Source organism: Pollicipes pollicipes, unplaced genomic scaffold (assembly GCF_011947565.3).
Source record: "Pollicipes pollicipes isolate AB1234 unplaced genomic scaffold, Ppol_2.1 Scaffold_2555;HRSCAF=2994_pilon_pilon_pilon, whole genome shotgun sequence".
In the NCBI taxonomy this organism is placed as follows: Eukaryota; Metazoa; Arthropoda; class Thecostraca; order Pollicipedomorpha; family Pollicipedidae; genus Pollicipes; species Pollicipes pollicipes.
In genome coordinates, this window is record NW_023596136.1 from 16,441,749 (window position 1) to 16,456,547 (window position 14,799).

The window sequence follows — 14,799 nt, forward strand, 5'->3', positions numbered from 1 at the left end:
TTCATCAAGAACGCCTGCCGGCAGTCTGACCCTGCCAGTCAGTCTGGCAGTCTGATCCATCTCACAGCTGCCGAGTGGCCATGTGGCAGTGATTATCGATTATGAAGTTAGTGTTTGTTATTTTTCAAACCCCTGGTGCTTTCATGAAGAAAACGCGAAAACAAATTTCCAATCTGCCCCAGTCAACACGTCGGAGGGCGGGGACGGCACGAGAACTGCGGCACGCCAGATAGGGCCGGAGTTTCACAAAATGACTTGGGAGGTGGCTGAACAGCGGAAAATAACGCAACCTTTCCCTAAAATACGCCATCAAATGAGTTCCCTTGATTTAGTCCAATTTCTTCTAAAAGCTGGGGGGGGGGGGCTAGAGCGCCAGTAGGGGAGTTGAGAGCTACAGCTCCCCCCTCCCCCTCGATTGGAAAGGAAACCACAGCCCTGACGCGCATACCCCGCGGGTACCGGCCACGCCAGTCACTATACGATCCTGTCGCACCGTCCTGATCCGGCACCCCCTGCCTCCTGGCGCACTTTAGTACCCGCAACCATCTGAGGGAGGACGGGGGGAGGGGGCGGGGGATAGGGGGCGACCTTGTGTAATTTGCTTATCAGGAAAATGTCTACGCTTTTCCAACAATTCTATTAAAAACCGTGGCATTAGAAAGAGCCTTTTCGAACGTAAAAAGCACAAAGCGACGGCCATATTGGCAGAGAACATTGCAAATATGCACGTTGGCGCCCTGGACCCACCGGCCGGGAAGTGTCACTCAGATGCACGCTCCGCGCCGGATATTTTCAGCAGACAGGATCACACAAAAGTTCCTACTGTGTCATGGACTACTACCAAACGCCCGCCCAATGCACAGTCATACTCTCGGGTCAGTCAGCAGATGCCCGTCGTGTTCATGGTGGGACTAAACAGAGCGCTCCTGGGGCTCGAAACTAGCGAATGTGGATAACACTCCCCCAGCTGTGCTATCCTCTAGCACAGGGAAAATAATACTTCAAGTCACAATTTTGGGCAAAGGCACAGCTGGCATTCAGAGCCCCACGCAACACAATTAGCACAACTCCATCCAAATCCGAGAAATGGCGGCGCTAGTTTTCCGTTTCATCTATCGCATTTTGTCGGAATACGGCACGGAATATCAAAATAAGTTTTGTTTTCGGCGACCAGTTATGCAAAACAAAAAAAGGTGACGATCGAGAAAGCGAGAGAGAGGAAAGCGAGAGCGAGATAACGGCGAGAAAGCAGCGGTGAGGCTGAGGACATATTCACAGCAACACGGAACATATGCCTTCGATGTCATTTATGAGAAGATTTTACGCGTCTCGGTTTTCGCAGGGAGCCCCACAAAGAGATCCTATGTGGCGTTACGGAGAAACTATGCGGGACGCGCAGGATGTATTCACGTTGCTTGATAGAACTGAGACGGAAATGGCGCAACGGGTTCATTTGCAAACATTTGCTCACAGGTCAGTTCCGCGTCCACGACCGAAGAGAAGTTTCACAAACATGCGTAATGCGTTACAAGCAACATAATTTGCAGTTTTCATTATAAGCCGCACACATGGTAAGTGCGGACAAAAAAAAAAGTGCCTCGCGAACGCAGTAACTGTCATGGAAATTCAGAAAACGGAAACAGAAGACGTTTCACATAGCGAACGCCTCCGACAGATTATACGTGACGCCACGCGCAAAGAAACATAATTGATGCGCTGCGAATACACCCGAAAAGATTGGGTACGCAAGTACAATGTTGACAGAAACACAGCAGGAATGTTGTTGACCTGCAGCACACTATCCCACGGTTGGAAGGGACGGCATCTTTCCATTCGACAATGACCGATCTCAGGTTGTCAGTGCCTTACTTGGTATCACTAATGGTTTACACGTCAGAAGAAAAAAGCGCGCGAGGCCCGCGGAGTCCACCGCGGACCAGGAAGCGGCGGCCGCCGGCAAGCTAACCGCATTTTCCGAGTGTCATCCCGCGGGAGGGCGACGGCCGCCCCATGCCGGCGCTGGCAGCCGGGCGGGAGGCGGGGAGGCGGGATGCGAGACGCGGGAGGCGGGAGGCGGGAGGTAGGGAGGCGAGGAGGCAGGCAGGCAGGCGAGCAGGTGGGCAAGCGGGCAGGCGGGCCGCATGGCCAGAGACGGCGAGACGGGTGCCGTCCGCCGGCCCTGCGCATAACAGCCGATTGAGCCGCCGAGCGGCACCCTCCAGCCGCATGTCGTCGGCCATAAGCCCTGTCCATGGTGTTATCACTTCCAGAGCGTTCGTAGTCCCTTTCAGACCCTTTCTGAACGAGCCTAGTCCTAGTGGTGCAAACATTTTTTTTTTGCAATGGTCTTGCACCATTAGTGCAAAAACTCCTACCGCCTGGAGTACTATCACAACTGGGCATTACTCCTACTCACATACTCATATACTCAAAGACGACACAGGCGCTACACGAGAAAAGTTATGCCTCAAAAAAACTTATACACGTAATTACTCTACTGAAAAACTTAGACAGCCTTTACCTTAGACATGCGCGAATGGAACATTTTGCAGGCTATGAGGGAACGCCCACAGTGGAATACCGCAAATGTTTGTGGTGCCGAAACCAAATGCTCTTTCTTCATGTCACGCTTTTTTTTGTCCATAAGTATGGCGTGCGAGTAAATGCTGTAGTTCTGGTAGTAGGACCACAATAAAGGGTATGTTTTTTGAACCATTAGTTTTGTCGTTTACCACTTGAGCCTTATAGGCGGCATCGCAGCAGAATTGACGTCGCTTTTTAGTAAACGCTACGCCAATGGTGTACTTTCATATACAGTCGGAGACCCCACCCACCCCACATGTGATAGGAAGGTGTGTCTCATTCGACGCAAACCCCGTGTTTCATGTATTCTGGGGCTGGTTGCCCTGTTTTCCCTGCTTAGCCCCAAAGTTGTTTTGTAACACGATACTGCGAAAACTCCACCAACGCGTTGGCAGTATGCAACATTGTGAAAACAACGGCCGATCACCCGGCTTCCGAACGCATCGAATATACCACTCCACTTTACCACTAATACCACTTTACTGGACGCCCAAGACCCCAGCCGCACCACGCTTTAGCCTCCGGCAGCGGTTACAATTCATGTGGTCATGGTCAGCCAGCGTAGTCAGCCAGGTCATCTTTGGAGCGACGTCAACATATGGTCAGCCAGCGTAGTCAGCCAGGTCATCTTTGGAGCGACGTCAACAACGTCAACTACATCCGGTCCTCTAGTGGCAACTGATATGCAGGCAGGACTGGAAGACAACGTCAGTGCGGAGAGCGCCAGGAGGCGACGGGCCGGCTGACCCCTGCATCGTGACCTGGGGCTGCATCATGGCCTGGGGCCGGCTGACCTCTGTAGCGTGGCCTGGGGCCGGCTGACCTCTGCATCGTGGCCTGGCTGCTCGGCTGACCTCTGACCTCTGCGTAGCGTGGCCTGGGGCCGGCTCGACCCCTGCATCGTGACTGGGGCTGCATCGTGGTCTGGGGCCGGCTGACCTTGTAGCGTGGCTGGGGCCGGCTGACCCCTGCATCGTGACCTGGGGCTGCATCATGGCCTGGGGCCGGCTGACCTCTGTAGCGTGGCCTGGGGCCGGCTGACCCCTGCATCGTGACCTGGGGCTGCATCGTGGTCTGGGGCCGGCTGACCTCTGTAGCGTGGCCTGGGGCCGGCTGACCCCTGCATCGTGACCTGGGGCTGCATCATGGCCTGGGGCCGGCTGACCTCTTAGCGTGGCCTGGGCCGGCTGACCCCTGCATCTTCGGACCTGGGGCTGCAGCATGGCCTGGGGCCGGCTGACCTCTGTAGCGTGGCCTGGGGCCGGCTGACCCCTGCATCGTGACCTGGGGCTGCATCATGGCCTGGGGCCGGCTGACCTCTGTAGCGTGGCCTGGGGCCGGCTGACCCCTGCATCGTGACCTGGGGCTGCATCATGGCCTGGGGCCGGCTGACCTCTGAAGCGTGGCCTGGGGCCGGCTGACCTGTGCAGCGTGGCCTCGAGCCGGCTGACCTCTGCAGCGTGGTCTCGGGCCGTCTGACCTCTGCAGCGTGGCCTGGGGCCGGCCGATCTCTGCAGCGTGGCCTGGGGCCAGCTGACCTCTGCAGCGTGGCCTGGGGCCAGCTGACCTCTGCAGCGTGGCCTCGGGCCGACTGACCTCTGCAGCGTGGCCTGGGGCCGTCTGTGCGTGCCGGCGGCTGGCGTGACCGACTCCTGAGCCGGAGGTGGCCACTGAGCGCGTCACTGCCCACCGCCGCCCCCCCGCCCCCCCACGTCCGGTCCAAATACAAACACGTCCTCGCACCCCGCCGGTTCCGACACGGTGCGGTCAATACGGCGCAGCGGCGCGCCGCCGGAGCCAGCGGCCCGTCGGGATGCCACAGTCACCTGACCGCCGCCCGAGTCAGTGGCCCGTCGGGACGCCACGGTCACCTGGCCGCCGCCCGTGTCAGCGGCCCGTCGGGACGCCAGGGTCCCCTGGCCGCCGCCCGAGTCAGCGGCCCGTCGGGACGCCAGGGTCCCCTGGCCGCCGCCCGAGTGCCAGGGTCCCCTGCCCGCCGCCCGAGTCAGCGGCCCGTCGGGACGCCACGGTCACCTGGCCGTCCCCGAATCAACGGCCTATCAGGAACACCTGGACACTCTGCCAACACTCAATGTAAATCAGAGAACTTAGGCGTTCAAAGAACAGTTGTGGGCTTTGCATGGACAAAACGCCTCTTTTCTTTAAATCCATCATGCTAATACAAACTCCTGTCGTTCTTTTGCCTTCAGGAAACCCACGGACGAATGGCAATGCATGAGCGCCGATCCTGTGACACCGCCAGGTATAAGACAGGAGCAGTTAATATGGATGCAAAACTCGCCATCCGGAGCTGCTCTGTACGGGAGTCATTGTACTGTGAACTCGTCAAAAAGGAGTTTGTCAAATTAACCAACGGCTTCTCCAGTCTACAACACTGAAGTCTACCAGGAACTCAGGCCAAAACTGCACAACATGCTTAGCGACGAACACATAACCTTACAAAACAACACAGACATTTTCCGTACGCACCAAAGTGGCTTGACACAAGAAACAAACGATAATAGTCCGTGACATTCTGCCACAGAATGTTACACGCGGGGAAAGCAACATAGCCTGAAGATATTCATCCACTACGCAAGCAATGCAACACCCAAGCTGGTGTGGGAACGTTCACCTACCGGCTGAATAGACATTCTAAGGAGAAGGATGCGGTGTGTACAGGAGCACGCCCAGGTCAAAGCCCGGGTATCGGGATGCTGGCCGAACCGTGCGCTAAGGAGAAGGATGCGGTGTGTACAGTAACATGCCCAGGTCGAAGCCCGGGTATCGGGATGCTGGCCGAACCGTGCGCTAAGGAGAAGGATGCGGTGTGTACAGTAACACGCCCAGGTCGAAGCCCGGGTATCGGGATGCTGGCCGAACCGTGCGCTAAGGAGAAGGATGCGGTGTGTACAGGAGCACGCCCAGGTTAAAGCCCGGGTATCGGGATGCTGGCCGAACCGTGCGCTAAGGAGAAGGATGCGGTGTGTACAGTAACACGCCCAGGTCGAAGCCCGGGTATCGGGATGCTGGCCGAACCGTGCGCTAAGGAGAAGGATGCGGTGTGTACAGTAACACGCCCAGGTCGAAGCCCGGGTATCGGGATGCTGGCCGAACCGTGCGCTAAGGAGAAGGATGCGGTGTGTACAGTAACACGCCCAGGTCGAAGCCCGGGTATCGGGATGCTGGCCGAACCGTGCGCTAAGGAGAAGGATGCGGTGTGTACAGGAGCACGCCCAGGTCAAAGCCCGGGTATCGGGATGCTGGCCGAACCGTGCGCTAAGGAGAAGGATGCGGTGTGTACAGTAACACGCCCAGGTCGAAGCCCGGGTATCGGGATGCTGGCCGAACCGTGCGCTAAGGAGAAGGATGCGGTGTGTACAGTAACACGCCCAGGTCGAAGCCCGGGTATCGGGATGCTGGCCGAACCGTGCGCTAAGGAGAAGGATGCGGTGTGTACAGGAGCACGCCCGGGTCAAAGCCCGGGTATCGGGATGCTGGCCGAACCGTGCGCCAAGGAGAAGGATGCGGTGTGTACAGGAGCACGCCCGGGTCAAAGCCCGGGTATCGGGATGCTGGCCGAACCGTGCGCTAAGGAGAAGGATGCGGTGTGTACAGGAGCACGCCCAGGTCAAAGCCCGGGTATCGGGATGCTGGCCGAACCGTGCGCTAAGGAGAAGGATGCGGTCTGTACAGTAGCACGCCCAGGTCAAAGCCCGGGTATCGGGATGCTGGCCGAACCGCGCGCTTGACAGCACTTCAGACGTCATCTGTGATGCTGGCTTACATTTTCGATGCCAACCAGGATCGGCATCCAATGGCCTGCCTTATTGGTGCACAGATTCTGCACATCACGATCTACAAGTACACCTCTCTTGCGCTGAATACTTTCAATGAAAGTGGATGTAGATAAGACAGTAGCAAAATCCATATGTCAAAAAGAAGCATATCTATGACAGCCCACATACATTAGGGAGTACGAGCGTGTACACACGCACCACATACCCACAAGGTGGGACCAGGACAGAAACCGGTCGTATGTGACCGGACAACACACGCACGAAAGGCTTCGTGACCACAGATCAAGCCCGATGCGCAAACACGAGAGAGTCGGACCAGATGCACACACCGCTAGGGAGGGTGAGGATCATCGACCCCCCCCCCCCTTCCACCTTACGTGGGGGGGGAGGGGGGCGGCACACCCACGGTGTCCGATTGATGGAGGCGGCACGCGACGCTGTCCAGCGGCCCCGTAATCGGCGGCCGTGCCACGCGATAACGGTCGTCATCAGTGTAATGGCCGGCCAACGCCGCGTGCCGGCCCAGCCCCCCTCCCCCCCCCCCCCTCCGACTCACCCACCTCCCTCTCACCCCTGACCGTGTGTGCGCGTCTTGTGTGTCTGGTGGTCGCCATCAGCCAGCGAGCTCCCCAGCAGCCTCTGCATAGGCTGGGGAGCGGAGCAGCACCACAGCAGCCCTCCCGCCCAGACAAAGGAGACACGCGGCATCAGCCGGGCCGACACGGCAGACAACGTGCAGCGGCAGGCGCCAGCGCGACACTGGCAAACTGCAACCGTGTGTCGAAAGCCTGCCATAACGCTGCCCAACCGCATTCACCCTAAAATGTTGTTGCTTTCATACAAAATGCAGTTCGAGTTCCACCATGTCCAAAAATGTTGGAAGACTTCGGTAAATGACCCAAATAAAGCAAACTCGGCTTCAGCGTTCCACGCAATCCTGAAGTAATCAAACATGTAACAGACGTAATTATGGATGAGCGGCCTCTCACTCTGCGCGTTTGACACTGACTAAAAATTGATTCGTGGAAACACTGCAGTGCACCAGTCAGACCCAGCCCACGTTGCCAGCAAAACAGCACCGACCACAGCAGCGCCGCGGCAGCACGCTGCAGTCCTGGACATCGGCACGTCCTCGCTCGGGTCCAAGGGGAGGGGATGGGGGCTGACCCTGGCCGTCAGTATGGTGTTGGGCTCTTTGAGCCAACGTGCTGGCCTCGTCCAGTTTCATGAGATGACAGTACGTTGATTTGCACCATATTAGCTCAAAGACCAGAAGCAATTTGCTGAAATTCTTTATGCATTAATAAGTTCAGAATAAAAGATCATGAAAAATTGGTTCGGTTCAGGCTAAGCTCATAAGAAGCAGAGATAATAGCAGCAGAGATGGCAGAGATCTCCTGATAAGACACGTACGTGCGTAATTTTGTGTTTTCGCCTTAGGCAACTAGCCCCGGGTCGGATGTTGTTTACATATTCAGCAGTGGCACCGTGCGGCTGGCCGGCGGCAGACAGCCGGCTGCCGAGTGCCCTCCCTCTCCGCATAAGCCAATCGTAATTACGGCCGAGGCGGCGCCAGGGCCGTCTGGCGGCCGCCCTCATCCGCCGCCGCACGGCCTGCCACGTCTCAGCGTCGCCATGTATCAGCATAACGCGCCGCCGCCGGCACCCGGCCCCTTAGGTCAGAGGCACAAAAGTGGGACGCCCTCGTGCTCAGAGCTGCAGGAATGGGAGTGCAGAACAGACGCCACCACCCCCACATCAGACGTCACCATTCTCGCCAGACGCCACCACCCGCACCAAACTCCGGCCGCACCAGACGTCACCACCCGCACCAGAGGTTGCCCACCGCACGAGACGCCACCACCCGCACGAGAGGTCGTCACCCCGCATCAGACGTCACCACCCGCACCAGGCGTCACCAATCGGCATCAGACGTCGCCACCCTAAAAGACGTCAACAACCGCACCAGACGTCACCACCCGCGCCAGACGTTATCACCCGCACCAAACGTCACCACCCGCACCAGACTTTGCCAACCGCACCAGACGTCACCATCCGCACCAGAGGTTGCAAACCGCACCAGACGTCACCACCTGCATCGGATGCCACACAATAGCAGTTTTGGTGAGAACGGCGCGGTACTATTTTCGCAAGGCTGGGAACTCCGTCGGTTTATTTATGCAGATAGGGAAGAAGTGTCGCAGCCAGGAGCGGTCTGTCTGCCCTCGCGGCGAGCATAGGAATGGATGTGGTGGTGGGCGGAACGGCGAGGCCAGCCGGCCACAGACGGCACGGGCAGACGCCGCTGGCACAGCACGGCACCGACCACCATGGTCCGTCCTGCCCGCGAACCTGCACGACCCCGGGCGGCAATATCAGCAGCTGAGATCTCTCAGCGACTACACCGACGTTCCTCGGGCCCGGCCCGGCCCGGCTCCACTACCCAACATCTGACGTCTCATCGGCCCGACCCAGCCCTGCTACCCAACATCTGACGTCTCATCGGCCCGACCAAGCCCAGCTACCCAACATCTGACGTCTCATCGGCCCGACCCGGCTCCACTACCCAACATCTGACGTCTCATCGGCCCGACCAAGCCCTGCTACCCAACATCTGACGTCTCATCGGCCCGGCCCGGCTCCACTACCCCACATCTGACGTCTCATCGGCCCGGCCCGGCTCCACTACCCCACATCTGACGTCTCATCGGCCCGACCAAGCCCTGCTACCCAACATCTGACGTCTCATCGGCCCGGCCCGGCTCCACTACCCAACATCTGACGTCTCATCGGCCCGACCAAGCCCTGCTACCCAACATCTGACGTCTCATCGGCCCGGCCCGGCTCCACTACCCAACATCTGACGTCTCATCGGCCCGGCCCGGCTCCACTACCCAACATCTGACGTCTCATCGGCCCGGCCCGGCTCCGCTACCCAACATCTGACGTCTCATCGGCCCGGCCCGGCTCCACTACCCAACATCTGACGTCTCATCGGCCCGACCCGGCTCCACTACCCAACATCTGACGTCTCATCGGCCCCGACCAAGCCCTGCTACCCAACATCTGACGTCTCATCGGCCCGGCCCGGCTCAACTACCCAACATCTGACGTCTCATCGGCCCGGCCCGGCTCCACTACCCAACATCTGACGTCTCATCGGCCCGGCCCGGCTCCACTACCCAACATCTGACGTCTCATCGGCCCGACCAAGCCCTGCTACCCAACATCTGACGTCCCATCGGCCCGGCCCGGCTCCGCTACCCCACATCTGACGTCTCATCGGCCCGACCAAGCCCTGCTACCCAACATCTGACGTCCCCATCGGCCCGGCCCGGCTCCGCTACCCCACATCTGACGTCTCATCGGCCCGCCCATGCCCTGCTACCCAACATCTGACGTCTCATCGGCCCGACCCAGCCTTGCTACCCCACATCTGACGTCTCATCGGCCCGACCAAGCCCTGCTACCCAACATCTGACGTCCCATCGGCCCGGCCCGGCTCCGCTACCCCACATCTGACGTCTCATCGGCCCGACCAAGCCCTGCTACCCAACATCTGACGTCCCATCGGCCCGGCCCGGCTCCACTACCCAACATCTGACGTCTCATCGGCCCCGACCCAGCCCTGCTACCCAACATCTGACGTCCCATCGGCCCGGCCCGGCTCCGCTACCCAACCTCTGACGTCTCATCGGCCCGACCAAGCCCTGCTACCCAACATCTGACGTCTCATCGGCCCGGCCCGGCTCCACTACCAACATCTGACGTCTCATCGGCCCGACCAAGCCCTGCTACCCAACATCTGACGTCTCATCGGCCCGACCCAGCCTTGCTACCCAACATCTGACGTCTCATCGGCCCGACCAAGACCTGCTACCCAACATCTGACGTCTCATCGGCCCGGCCCGGCTCCGCTACCCAACATCTGACGTCCCATCGGCCCGGCCCGGCTCCGCTACCCAACATCTGACGTCCCATCGGCCCGGCCCGGCTCCACTACCCAACATCTGACGTCTCATCGGCCCGACCCAGCCTTGCTACCCAACATCTGACGTCTCATCGGCCCGGCCCGGCTCCACTACCCAACATCTGACGTCTCATCGGCCCGGCCCGGCTCCACTACCCAACATCTGACGTCTCATCGGCCCGACCAAGCCCTGCTACCCAACATCTGACGTCTCATCGGCCCGACCCAGCCCTGCTACCCAACATCTGACGTCTCATCGGCCCGGCCCGGCTCCACTACCCAACATCTGACGTCTCATCGGCCCGACCAAGCCCTGCTACCCAACATCTGACGTCTCATCGGCCCGGCCCGGCTCCGCTACCCAACATCTGACGTCTCATCGGCCCGACTAAGCCCTGCTACCCAACATCTGACGTCTCATCGGCCCGACCCAGCCTTGCTACCCAACATCTGACGTCTCATCGGCCCGACCCAGCCTTGCTACCCAACATCTGACGTCTCATCGGCCCGACCCAGCCCTGCTACCCAACATCTGACGTCTCATCGGCCCGACCAAGCCCTGCTACCCAACATCTGACGTCTCATCGGCCCGGCCCGGCTCCGCTACCCCACATCTGACGTCTCATCGGCCCGACCAAGCCCTGCTACCCAACATCTGACGTCTCATCGGCCCGGCCCGGCTCCGCTTCCCCACATCTGACGTCTCATCGGCCCGACCAAACCCTGCTACCCAACATCTGACGTCCCATCGGCCCGGCCCGGCTCCGCTACCCAACATCTGACGTCCCATCGGCCCGGCCCGGCTCCGCTACCCAACATCTGACGTCTCATCGGCCCGACCCAGCCCTGCTACCCAACATCTGACGTCTCATCGGCCCGACCAAGCCCTGCCACCCAACATCTGACGTCTCATCGGCCCGACCAAGCCAGGCTACCCAACATCTGACATCTCATCGGCCCAACCCAGCCAGCCCTTGCTACCCAACATCTGCCTTCTCTCCAGTCCGACCTGGCCCGGCACCGCTACCCAACAACCGACGCCCCACCGCCCCGGCCCAGCCCGACCCGGCCCGACCTCGCCACCCAACACCAGATGTCCCACCGCCCAGACACGGCCTCGTTACCAACATTGCACAACACACTCACAACGTAAACTGCACGCGGATGGCGAGCAATCCATCAGCAACGTGGGGGCCATTTACATTCCACATTGCATTCAAATGAAGCGGACGTCCACGTTGCTTTGTTCAGTATTTTCGCATGCTATGCAGCTACACATGGGTGTAGAAACCTCCCCATCAGTGACTGAGGCAAGTCTATTGTCAAAGCGAATTGTCCAGATACATCTAAAACGCATCTATCTTTCTTTCTTCGCATCTAACTTTCACAAACAATGGATGGTCCCGACCCGCCTAGGTTCCCAAGCTCCTGTGCTCATAAAACACGAGCGGAAAGTTCACACGTTACAACACAATTTGCATGCCAAAGCGCCGAACTCAGCTCAAATCCGGACAGCCCACGTTGCAATGCCTTCGATGGAAAGGTCACGTTAATGGCATCGCTCCAGCCTAAATAAGCAATAAGTCCGGAGAGCGATGTTGCTCGCCTTGCTGCGGTTCGCGGTTACTTTAGGGCCGACCCCGGCGTCTGATATCGAACGGAGCGCGACAACACTGCCAAAGCCCAAAGCCGCAGGATCGGCTCAATGGTCCCAACACGGCGTTGATAGCAGCGCTAGCAGGACCGGGCCGGGCCGAGCCGGGCTCGGCGCAACAGGCTGGCCAAGGCACCGCGCCGACCGGCCGCTCCATCGTACACCATTATCATGATTAATGGTCATAACAACCATAAGCCCAAACAGGCCCGAGGAGGCGGTGCATTAGGCTAGCTCAGCTGTGCCGGCCCTGTGCGTCACCCGCCTACGCCCACACGCCACGCCCGTCAGCCCAGCCGATTGGTCACAGAAGTGGCTGGCGGCTTTCTAGAACAAGCAATGCATGGTTCCCCAACGCACTGGAAGCTTGGTCTTTGCTGGTTGCAGGTACGATGTGTTGGCCAGGTGCTTACCGCGGACCAACATAACGCAGCACCCATTTGCCATCGGAGAGTCCATTAAGGATGCCTACCTGGAGAGAGTTGTAATCTTCACAACTGGCGAACTGGCGAACTGCCGGCGGTTGGTATGGGCGGGAAGGAGGAGGGGGACGAACGGCCGGGAAAGCCACACCCTGTCAAAAGGGACCCTGGACACCGCCTCCCATTGGTTCCTTCCTGGCCCCACACCCCGATGCCTGGATCCCAGTGGTTCTTTTGCAAATCCCGGACAATGGTTCCTGGTTTTCACTGGCTCTTTAGCATCGCCAGACATTGCCTCCTGGTTTCCAATATCACTTTTTTGACATCCACCCGACCCGGGTCCCTGGTTTGCATTGGTTTAACCTCAAAATATCAGATTCTGATTTCTCATTCGCGCTGGCTCATTTGTAAACGCCAGCAGGTGTTACCATTGGGCACTTATTGACCATTGGGCCGACGCCTGAAATAAAAGATACTGCCAGCATCCAGCTCCCAGGAAGAAATCACGGGAGCCATCTGCATGTCTCACGCAATCATGGGAGTCTCGTAACCCTCACCTGTCGCCCGCATGATGCGCTCACAACGGATGCCAACCAGCAGGGTGTGTTTGGCTGAAGACAACATCACCCGAAATAAGATACTTGAAACGCTGCCACTGTTAGCGGCCGGCGGGAGACATCCGACGGCTGAGGGGTGTGGACGGCGGCTGGCGGGGGACACCCGACGGCTGAGGGGTGTGGACGGCGGCTGGCGGGAGACACCCAACGGCTGAGGGGTGTGGACGGCGGCTGGCGGGAGACACCCGACGGCTGAGGGGTGTGGACGGCGGCGACCGTCTCCCCACACCGACCGGCTGGCTGACTGGGTCCGGGCCGCGACTCGTCTCACCTTATCGCGACCGGTCGGCGTGGTCGGACTGGCGGCGCTGGTCCGCACTGGGATCCTACCGCGCGACAGCCGACGCTGGTCGGCCGGCCGGCCCGGCGGCGCCAGCTGCTGCTGCTCCTGCCGCTGGCGGCGGCCGTCCTCAGCGTCCACCTCCAGCAGCAGCGCCGGCCGGCCCGGCGTCTCCATCGCCACCTGCAGGGCAGCAGGATGTCCGTCGCAGGGCCCGGCGCACGCCGCAGTGGCAACCGGCACCGGGGACAGCACCACCCGCCACCCATCGGGGGTGACCTATCATAGGCAAGTTGCGCAGGGATCCATCATTGTTGCAATTCATGCTCAGCATGAGGTGTTTATCACGAGGGACAAAACGAACACTGACGTCACACTGATGATGACAGTGTCATTGGACCGCCGATGACGGACTGAGCAATCACGGCTGGCATGCATACCGCGCGCACCACAGGTCCACACGCACCACTTAACCGCTGATGTTCGTCACAACAGTCGGGGAATTGGGGCGACCGCTCTTAAAAAGCATGGCTCTAAACCCCAGCCCGAGTGATCGGCTTCCGCTGCAGTCTTCACGGCTCTAAACCCCAGCCCGAGTGAGTGATCGGCTTCCGCTGCAGTCTCCATGGCTCTAAACCCCAGCCCGAGTGAGTGATCGGCTTCCGCTGCAGTCTTCATGGCTCTAAACCCCAGCCCGAGTGAGTGATCGGCTTCCGCTGCAGTCTTCATGGCTCTAAACCCCAGCCCGAGTGAGTGATCGGCTTCCGCTGCAGTCTTCGACACTCAAGACATGCAGACCGAGGAACAATGAGAGTTACTTCTATAAATCTTGCAACGCATTACGAAAGCGAGTCCCCCTGCCCCGCCGCTTTGTGGTCGTCGTTTAAATGAGCGGTACCATCCAACGTTCCTCAGCACCTCGCGCAACAACATTCCAACGACGTGGACAGACAAATGGACGGACCCTTCAAAGACGGTGTCACGGCGCTGGTCAGAATGGGCGCTCCACAGTGGCATGCCACCTGGTTTCACTGCTTAATGGGACCGTCTGTTTATATACAATGAGCTTAAAGTTGAGAGGACGCAGTTTTACCGATCCCTATGACGATATCCTGTTGAGGCTTTCGATACCGCACCTGGATTTTGTCGACCTGTATTGTAATGCGTATAGATTTTGCCCGCCAGTATAATACCAGATGTCAGTTTTGTGAAACCGTAGGGCTCCGCACCTATGTACCTTAAACCATTCTTACGCCCGCTTGGTCAAGTCAGCCTAAACCCAAAGTGGTCGAACCGCTCTGAACCCCAATTCGTCAGGCAAGTCTGAACCTCACTTCGCCAAGCCAGTCTGAACCTCAATTCGCCAAGCCAAACTGAGTCTCACTTCGCCAAGCCAATCTGAACCCCAATTCGCCAGGCAAGTCTGGACCTCACTTCGCCAAGCCAGTCTGAACCTCACTTCGCCAAGCCAGT

At 59.1% G+C, this 14,799-nt stretch overlaps 1 protein-coding gene across 1 annotated transcript in view; it reads right to left on the minus strand.

Moving 5' to 3' along the window:
* The window catches only part of LOC119098547 (serine/threonine-protein phosphatase 4 regulatory subunit 4), a 42,122-nt gene that overhangs the window by 9,701 nt on the left and 17,622 nt on the right, over positions 1-14,799 (minus strand). The window contains exon 15 of the mRNA XM_037221508.1: positions 13,318-13,509. Within this exon, the coding sequence (XP_037077403.1) occupies positions 13,318-13,509 (192 nt within the window). The remainder of the gene's footprint in view (positions 1-13,317; positions 13,510-14,799) is intronic.